Source organism: Zootoca vivipara, chromosome 1 (assembly GCF_965207765.1).
Source record: "Zootoca vivipara chromosome 1, rZooViv2.hap1.1, whole genome shotgun sequence".
NCBI classification, from domain to species: domain Eukaryota; kingdom Metazoa; phylum Chordata; class Lepidosauria; order Squamata; family Lacertidae; genus Zootoca; species Zootoca vivipara.
This window is the reverse complement of record NC_142582.1, coordinates 612,519-622,337: the sequence shown is the minus strand read 5'-3', so window position 1 is coordinate 622,337 and position 9,819 is coordinate 612,519. Positions and strand designations below refer to the sequence as shown.

Here is a 9,819-nt window from a genome sequence, read left to right as displayed (position 1 = left end):
TCAAAAGATGACATGCAAACTAGGTTCATGCATTCTAGTCCACCAGAGCTTTTAAGATTATTATTTAGTGACAGAAGCATTGATCTTGCCTTATTTCAATTGACTTCCTTCTGATTTTTGAAACATCCAATAAGATACGGATTCATATCCTCAAAGTGCATTGATGGTATATAAGCCTGATGGAGCTTCAAGGTCCATGTGGGATGGAACCGTCCCCAGAGGACACGGCGGCCAACCCCCTCCATGTACTTGAGAACCACCACGTGTTATCTTTTGGTTTTTGTGTGAGGGTAAACTTAGATACTTAGAGACTCAGGCAGAAGTTGAACAAACAAGAAAGATTTATTGTATAGAACAAGTTGGCAAAGCAAAAGATGTGTCAGGAGTTAACTCTTCCAGGAAACAGTTAACTTATTAATAATTATACTAAATGTAATGGATGTTAAACAAGGTAGCTATAGGTCCCTACAGTAGTAAAGATAAAGCTTCTTTTTAACTTTAGTTGCTTATATTCCGCTATTATCCTTCAGTTAGATGCTACAAGTTTCTAGGCAAGATGGTAACTGCTCATCGTATTTCCAGTTATTTCACTTCATTTCTTAGGTGTTGCAGCTTCATATTTTGGTTCTTAAACACGGTGCTGCTTTCGGTCAGTTTCCCAACATTCTATAAATCACAATCTTGAGGCGCTTCAAGCAGTAGAACGGATCCAGGGGTTCCCCCCCCCTTTTGCCTGGTTTCTAGAAAGTCTTCCCTTTCTAGAAGATCTCTCCCCCGCCCCCCGGCTGAAATGAGACCCAAGGAGACTTTTTCCTCACAGCTTCTACTTCTCCTGGCTCAAATGTTCTCATAAGAAACTCAACACTGTCTTTCTATCTAAGCTCTGAGGCTCCTTTCTCTAGCTATACAGTCATACCTCAGGATACATCCACTTCATGTTGCGTCTTTTCAGGTTGCAGATGCGCCAAACCTGGAAGTCCCAGAACGGGTTACTTCCGGGTTTGGTGCGTCCGTGACCTGCGCACCTGCGCAGAAGTGGTAAAATCACACTTTGCGCATGTGCAGAAACACCGCATTGCATCACACGCCTGTGCAGATGCAGCGCTTCATGTTGCAGCCTTTTCATGTTGCTAATGGGCTGCCGGAACGGATCCCGTTTGCAACATGAGGTACCACTGTATATATTTTTCTCAGAGAGCCTGTTACACAAAGATCAGAACAAACTCCCTCCCTCTCCTCCTCAAACTGTCTTGCTCTCTCAGAAATGCTCCTTTTATTCTCCCTCCCAAAATGCTGGCTCCACCCCCTCTGGCTGGCTGTCTTGGGTGGCCAATCAGAGAGAGGGTCCAGCCCTCTGGTGGAATTCAGAGGGACTGAATCACCAGATCTGATGGGAAAACAGGAAAAAAACACCCTATAAATAAGTCAGAAATTAGATCGTTATAACAAAAGAAAGAAATCCTTATGGAAAACCACGTTTTAAAATTTCCCACTCTCTGGCGCCATCTGGTGTTGCATGTTTATAGTGCATTCAAATGGCTGTTTCTTTATTAATGTACCTGAGTCCCTAGTCTGGCTCTGCTGTCCATAACAACCTCATTGAGGAGGAGGAAGAGGAACTGATTGAGACCGGAAGAACTGGCAGCACCAGTGAGGTCAAGTTCCAGCTCTGAAAGTGGGGAAGAGGAGGAGGGCGGTGAGCAGGATGAGCAACCCACCTTTTGGGGGCACTGAAGCACAAGAATGAAATCATCTCCCAGCATGACCCCTGCAGCCTGAAGAGCCAGTGTGCGCTTGCCGGCAGGGTGCAGCTGTACAGAGAGAGGTTTGACCAGCTGAAGAGGCAAATGCTCCAGCCTCCCACCAAGTGCATCTGACCCACAGCCAAGCCCACCAGGGTCCTGGTCTACCCACCTTGTCATTGTTTCCACATCCTCCTCCAGCGATGAGGAAGACTGAGAGCCACCATTGCCACGAGTCACGCACGTCTGGTAAGGGATGCTGGCTTTTTAAAGGGTTTTCCGAGGGTTTCCAGAGGTTTAGAGACTGTTTACAGGCTTCTTAGATGGTGTTCCCTACTGATGCACACGGTGCCTTGGAACGTAACCCCTAACCCCCATGTAAATTGGGAGTTGCCAGTATATGAATACCATTGCATTACTTGTTATAGAAAGTAACTCATTGCAGTATAAAATACACTTTAATTGAAAGTTTATTTACAGTACTCAATAAATGGACTCCTGTTTCCCCCCAAAAAACATCCTCCCATTGTCTTCCTTCCTTTTATCCCTTGCATAGCGTGTTGATTTTGCTGTTAACTCAAATTCATTGATTTTATCAGTTCATTCATTTACCTGTAATCCCCATTTCCTTGTACAGTATATAATATACGTTCTGCTTTCAATGTATACAAAACAGCCATGCTCTTTTTTAACTGAACTGTCTAAATAATTAATAAAGTACCTGTACTTTTTTATTCTATTCTCACAATTTTGACTACTGAAATTTTGCTTCCCACCTCCAATATTTATTTGCATTTTTTGGCCTTCATTCATGTAGTTGGATACTTTTTATTTTATAGATTACCTTTGGTGTTATATACTACCTTGTCACTGTTTTAAAACAGTTTTCTCTCGTGATAATATTCAAATAGAACCTGTGTGTCTTTTCCCACAGCTTTTCACATACTGTGGTATCTTCCCTATTTCTGGCTCCCGTTTTATTGACTAAATATTTGTACAGGGTAGGAATTCTTCTATTCAGTAAGCCCACAACTTAAGCACATTTAACTTGTACACATTCAACTTTATGCATGTGGCAAAAAATAAAAAATGAAAAGGGGACAGAAAGGGGATGGGCATCTGGGGGGAAAGACTTTGGCAATCCCACCTGTGTGGGGTTGATTCATGATAGTAGCGTGGCAAACCCGCTAATCCCTTAGGCTTAGCTAGAGTAATACTGGCAAACCAGTACAGTGTTAGGAATAGGAAGGTGAGGTATGGGTCAACTGTGCTGGGGGAAGCCGGATGGACCTGGAGAGGTTCTGTTCAAACTGGCTTGATCTAGCCTGACAGGGGGAGACCGGGATGGGTCATGCTGAGGTGAGAAGAGCACAATGAATCCTTATGGGGAGTTTGGAAAGTTACTGGAGATCATGAGATCGACGGGAGGGGGATGTTTGATGAGCAAGACATGTGACAGGTATGGGATGTGAGAGCTGTGCCACTGGCCACTTCCTCTATGGCGGAGAAGTTAGGGTGTTGGCAGGAAGTGACATCCACCTGTACATGTTTATGCATGAAGCCTGTTCTGCTATTGGTTGAAAGTTACATAGCTGGTTAATGTTTACCTGTCAAAGTTGCTGCAAATAAAAGCGAACCTCCGGGCTCCGCCCGGGGTTGTTCTTTTGGAAACTCAGCCTCGTCTCATGTCTCGTTTTGGATTTAACCATTGCCACATATGGTGACTTCCCCGACGTGATTCAATCCTACTTATAAGAAGACTGGAAGCAGTCTAGGTATACCACCGGCCACGGCCCCCTTTCGTGAGTATGGGTTCTCTTATTTCAGCTCAGGAGGACGGGAGCGCGCACCCACAGGAGCTGAGAGAAATTCTGCGGAGTTTCGGTCAGACAGGCGTTAGTTTGGCAGAACTAGAGGAGTTGGTTGAGGAAATATCGTTTAAGTGCCCATGGTACTCTCCAGAGGGATCCCCAGATTTAAAGACCTGGGATCGGGTAGGGAAGCAGTTACTTTCCCCCCCACGGGCTCCCGTCGAAGCGTTAAGGCTTTGGCGGAAATGCAGGAATGCAATTGAGTTGGGAGGGGTATCTATAGATGGAAAGGCAACCCCCCTTCCTGAATCTCGTTGCTCAGAGGGGGCTGCTGTCACAGACCCCCCAAATTCAGTTCCGGAGGCTCTGGCTTCGCCATTGCCTTCGGAATCCTCTGATTCATTGGCCACTTCTCCGTCGTCCCAGGAAAGGACGATGAGGGGTGCTGTTCGGCTTGGGTTTCAAGCAGAGCAGGCAAAGGGAACGTTGACCAGAGAAGAACTAGAGGAAGGGCTTTCTGCCTTCCCGGTCACACAGGGCTTAGATGCCCAAGGAGCAGCACAGTACCATTGGTCTGCACTGCCTTTTCAGGTTTTGAGGGAGCTTAGAAAGAGTAAGGCGGAGACGGGATTGCGTTCTACTTTCACAAGGGGATTGCTTGAGAGTGTTAGCACTTCTTATAATATGGTGCCACAGGATTGGAAGGATCTTTTCCGTATGTTGTTGACTCCAGCTCAGTATGTTGTATGGGACTCGGAATATCAAAGAGAGGCGATTGCAGCTGGAAATAATGGACATGGGCAGTACATTGCTGACCAGTTGTATGGTGTGGGAGATTTTGCCACACTAGAACAGCAAGCTGTGGGGGTTCCCCAGGCTGTCTATCCCATTATTTTCATGTGTGTACTAGAGGACTTCCGGTCTGTCGCGGCGGAGAGAAGGACGCAGGGACTTCGCGTGCCGAAGTCCCTGGCTTCGCGGAGGGGGGGGAAGTCCGCAGAGCGAGCGGACTCCCCGTAAAAGCACCGGGTAGAGAGTCCCGGTGACTCACGCGCCCAGCGGCTGCTCCGTTTTGCGGATCCCCCGCTGCCCGAGAGCTCAGTAGAGCGATCGAGAGCCGGCGGGGTGGAACCGCGGGAGCCATTTTGGGCTTAATCTTACCTCCGAGAAGTGAAGCTCCAAGTCCTGACCCGGCAAGCGGCAGATTCTTCCGAACAAAGTTAAAGGTTTCCATAAAGTAAGTGGAATTTTGATTACGGACTCTAAATTTATTAATTGGAAAAATAGGAGAGACTTTAAAGAAACGGAAGTTGGTCTCTTCCTAATGGAAAACTGGGAGGCGCTTTAAAAAATCTTAAGCCGAACGACGAAAAGTATTTGGAATTGTGGACCCGAGAGAAAGAAAGACTTTTTCGAACCCTCTCAACTCCCGAGTCCGGCACCCCTTGAGGTACAGCATTATTAAGGGGGAGAGTGCTTTGACAGCTGTCAAAAGCTGTCAAACTGTCAAAAGACCGGGTGGATTTATTGCATTGTTGTGATTAGTAAAAATTGACTGAAAACGTGGTAGAACTATTTAATATTGGAACTAAGAATGGATTTGTGATTGAATCAAAAGACAAAGGAAAAGAACAGCCAAAATGGAGTCGATCGTCTAAGGAAGGAATTTTCCAGCACCCTTTGTTCTCCACCTCCTGTTTGTCTGCGGTTAGGAAAAGTATGAAAACAAAGTACTCTCGAGCCTTCCAGGAGGCTGTGCTAAACTATCTACAAATATGGGAGGACATTTACAAGGAATGGCAACATCCCAATTCACTAGCAGCTGAGGTTGAAGTCCAAGTCCAGGACTTAGAGGAAAATTTGAATTTGGAGACTGTGGAGATTGAGACTGGATGTCAGGAGAAACAATTTGATGAAAATTTTAAAGAGGACTTGGACTATAAAAAATATGCTTGGGATGAAGCAAAGCATGGACTTCAAAAGGAAGAAAAACAAGCAGAGCAAGAAAATGAGAAGCAAAGGAATTTGAGGTTTAATGGACTTGAAGATCCTGGAGGGGTTGGAATGTGGGGTGATGTCAGTGAGGAATGGGAAAGACAGGGGCAGAGGGGGACAAGGGCCTGGAGACGGATATGGGAAAGAATGGGTGTGGGATGAAAATTTTAGTTAAAAGTTTTATTTTTAGTTTTTGTAAGACGGTTTTCGAAATTTTGGCCTGCTAACGGAAATGCTGATCCAATTGGGGGAAAAGACTTAGGGAGAGGAGATGGAGCGTAAAAATGAAAGAAAATAAGCTGGGTTTTCTGGAGGGAGGCATAAGAACGGCTTAGGAAAGTATTTAAGTTAATGTAAATTTTTGTAAGTTAAGTTAAGTTCTAGGCAGAAAGCTGCCTACTCTCCTCTCCTTACTCTGAGATACTCAGTGGCAGGGAGTGCTCGGAGGGGTGAGGAGGGGATATAATGGAACCTTGGAAATGCTGTGCCCTACAGGTTCCTCTTGTGGCAGGAGGGGGCCTGTGGGAGGGCAGCACGGAAAAGGAGGAGGATTGAGTTAATATTATAAGAAAAGGATTTTAAACTGAAATAGAAAACCCGCCATAAGCTTTTAGATTTTGTTTTGGGAAAACCAGGAGGAAGACTATCGAGGAAGTCACAATTATAAGGTTAAGATAATAAGAATTGGGGAGTTAAAATTCTCCCCTATTATTGTTATGTGTATATTTGTTTAAGCATGTTTATGAAAGAGCTGGGGGAAACCAATCCTCAGAGCTCCTCCATTCCTGTCCCTTCAGTGGCAGGGGGGGGGGAAGAGGGGGGAGGAGGGAGGGGGGAGGTCAAACCCAACTTACAATGGACCCCCTTTGATTCTCAAAGCGCACGGGTTTCACTGGTGGCAGAGGTGGACCAGTGGGTGGAGGGAAAACGAAGGGACAGTGTTGTATTGTATGTTTGTGTAGTTGTGTAGTTTGTTTAGTTTTGCTTGAAAATTAATAAAAATTATTATATATATAAAAAAAATATTTCCATGTGTGTACTTAAAGCGCTGCGCTAGGTTCCTGACTCTGGGAAACCTTTAAGGTCCTTTTCAAGCATCAAGCAAGGAGCTTCAGAGTCTTTCTCTGACTTTGTAGATAGATTGCAGGAGGCAATTCAAAGGCAAGGAGATAACCCCGAAGCCTGTGGAGAACTTTTAAGGAGGCTGGCTTTTGAGCAAGCTAACACGGATTGTCGTAGGGTACTGCAGTCTGTGGTTGCGCGCGGGAATTACCAGCTTGCTGAAATGTTAAAGGCGTGCTCCGACATTGGAACTAATGTATTCCAAATGGACGCATTAGCAGCTGCTTTGCGTAAAGGCAACAGACAGGAGGGCTACAGGCAGGGGGGCAGAGGAACTTGCTTCAATTGCAACCGCGCTGGCCACTATCGTGCTCAGTGTACGCTCCCTGGAGGGGGGGCTTTTGGAAACAACGAAATGGGACAAACAGTAAGACCCAAGAAGGTTTGCCCCATTTGTCACAAGGGATATCATTGGGCTAAACACTGTCGCAGTGCAAAACCCCAGCAAAATGCTCAAGTTCCCTCTCAGGGAAACTAGAAACCGGGCGGGCAGTACGCCCCGGGACAAATACTGCCATTTCCGTTACCGATGTTTCTAACGCTAAAGCGGCTACAAAAGGTAGCGCAGGGATTGATCTGATTAATCAAGAAGATCGATATATTCCAATCCCTGGTGTTGTAATTCTTATGCCGTCACAATTAAAGGGACCTCTCCCAGAGGGAACTATGGGCTTAGTTCTTCCCCGATCATCAGCGGGAAAAAAAGGTATTTTTGTTATTCCAGGAGTGGTGGATTCAGATTATGAAGGTGTCATTCAGATTCAATTCGAAACTAACATGCCTATGACTTTAAAGCAGGGTGAATCCTTTGCACAGCTAGTTATAATTCCATATGTCCTACCGGCTGGAGAGCAGTCTGTTGTGCGAGGAACAGGCGGTTTTGGATCTACTGATCCTCCCCGCTCCCTGCATCCTAGTATTCTAGCAGTGACTGAAATTATAAAGGAGTCTAAGCCCACGCGTGTGTATTTGTTGAACAACAGGTCCTTTGAGGGGGTGTTAGACTCTGGAGCTGACGTTTCCGTTGTGGCTGCCACTCACTGGCCTTCAGATTGGCCCACAGAGCAATCTCCTTCTGTGTGGGGTGTCGGAGGCTCTCAGTCAGCGCGTCGCAGTTCCAAGTGGCTTACGGTAACAGCCCCTGGTGGGAGTCGCACAGCTCAGCTTAAGCCTGTGATTCTTCCCATTCATGTAAATTTATGGGGGAGGGATCTGATGATTCAATTTCAATCTAAATTAGTGATAGATGACTGAAGTTTAACATGGCTTGTTCAAAGCCTACTGCCTTACCATTGAAGTGGCGTTCCACTACCCCTGTTTGGGTTGAGCAGTGGCCACTTACGCGGGAAAAAATTATTATATTGAAGGAATTAGTTAAAGAGCAACTGGACGCGGGGCATATACAGAGTTCCCAAAGCCCCTTTAACACCCCAGTTTTTATTATAAAAAAAAAGGCCACTGGCAAGTGGAGGCTTCTTCATGACCTTAGAAGAATAAATTTATTATTGGAACCAATGGGATCGATTCAGAGTGGGACTCCTAACCCTAATTTATTTCCTAGAGATTTTCAGGTGATGATCATTGATTTAAAAGATTGTTTTTTCACCATTCCTTTGTGCAAAAAAGATCGAAAGTTCTTTGCATTCACAATCCCTGTATTAAATTTCCTAGAGCCAACAGAGAGATATCATTGGAAGGTTCTCCCACAGGGAATGCGGTGCAGTCCTAATTTATGCCAATATTATGTTGCACAGGCATTAAAACCTTTCAGACAGCGCCACCCTGAGGCGAGGGTTTCTCACTATATGGATGACGTGCTTGTGGCCAGTCCGGTTACAAGAATTAACTGATGATCTGGCTAAATTTGGTCTAAAAATTGCCCCAGAGAAGGTCCAGCTCAAGGAGCCCTTTTTATATTTGGGACATAAATCGTTACAAACTTACTCTCATCCAGTAATTCCCCAGATAAAGATTGAAAAAACTATGACTTATGTGCAATTACAGCAGGTTCTTGGTTCTATAAATTGGATATGTCCTTATGTAGGCTTACCCACCAGTGCCTTAACTCCGCTTTTTGAAGCGTTGAGATTCTGGCAGGATCCAGCAGAAATAATCTCTCTTACACAAGATCAGGAGGCAGTGTTAAAGCAAGTTAATGAGGCGTTAAAATTGGTGTGGGTAGATAGGTGTGAAGACAATATTCCACTATCTTTAGTTATAATTCCAACTCTTAAGTTGCCTACTGCAGCTCTTGTCCAAGAGAAGCAGGCGCAGGGTAAAAGGAAAGCGTCTTTGCTCATTTTGGAATGGTTATATTTACCCCATACACCGAATGCTACAATTTATCCAATGGCTCAGATGCTGGGAGATTTGATTTTCAAAGGAAGGGAGCGAAGTCAGACTTTAATTGGATTGGATTTAGTGAATATAGTTATCCCACTACCCTTAAAGGAATGGGATAAAATGGTTTGTTTTTCTATGCCTCTGCAAGCTTCTCTGGCTGACTATGTTGGAACGGTGACGTATCACGTTCCTTCCGATCCACGCTTGCTGGCGCTGAATCAGGTCCCCGTGTCAGCTTACAGTATAATCTCTCACCAACCCTTAAAAGGGGCGGTGACGGTGTTCACTGACGGAGGTGCTAAGTGGGGCTCTGTTGCCTGGTATCATCAAGGCTCATGGAAGGTGAAAATCACTCCTCCTCAGAAATCTGCCCAGCGCTCAGAATTGGCGGCTGTCATTCTGGCGCTACAAGAATTCTCTGGATGGGATGTTAATTTGATTTCAGATAGTCAGTATGTATGCCAAGTTGTTTTAGCATTGCCAGGGTCTTATGTAACACCTAACTTGGATGAGAACCTTTTAGGTTTATTTTTGGCTTTGCAGAATCTTTTACAAGCTCGGAGATGTCAGTTGTACATTGCTCATATTCGTTCCCACCAGTCATTTCCTGGTTTTATATCAGAAGGCAATGCGGTTGCAGACCAAGCTACAAGGGAGCAAATTTGTGCAGTGACACCTTTTGAAAGTCATTCTTTTTACCATCAAAATGCGAAGGCATTGGCACGGCAATTTAAGATTCCATTAGATCATGCTCGTGCTATTATTCAACAATGTCCTGAGTGTTCCAGAATTGTTGCAACCCCCTC

General features: G+C 45.2%; 1 protein-coding gene across 1 annotated transcript; it reads left to right on the top strand.

Moving 5' to 3' along the window:
- Positions 1-3,988: 3,988 nt before the first annotated feature.
- On the top strand, positions 3,989-7,148 carry LOC148687443 (endogenous retrovirus group K member 9 Gag polyprotein-like). Its single transcript, XM_088661565.1, has 2 exons — positions 3,989-4,477; positions 6,606-7,148. Exons 1-2 carry the CDS (start codon positions 3,989-3,991, stop codon positions 7,146-7,148), a joined length of 1,032 nt encoding a protein of 343 aa, XP_088517691.1.
- Positions 7,149-9,819: the final 2,671 nt, after the last annotated feature.

Bases quoted from the DNA above. Each gene is read 5' to 3' on its own strand.
- LOC148687443 (XM_088661565.1), top strand. From the start codon at position 3,989: ATGAGGGGTGCTGTTCGGCTTGGGTTTCAAGCAGAGCAGGCAAAGGGA. The intron at 4,478-6,605 runs GTCGCGGCGGAG...GCGCTGCGCTAG, and splicing joins TACTAGAGGACTTCCGGTCT to GTTCCTGACTCTGGGAAACC.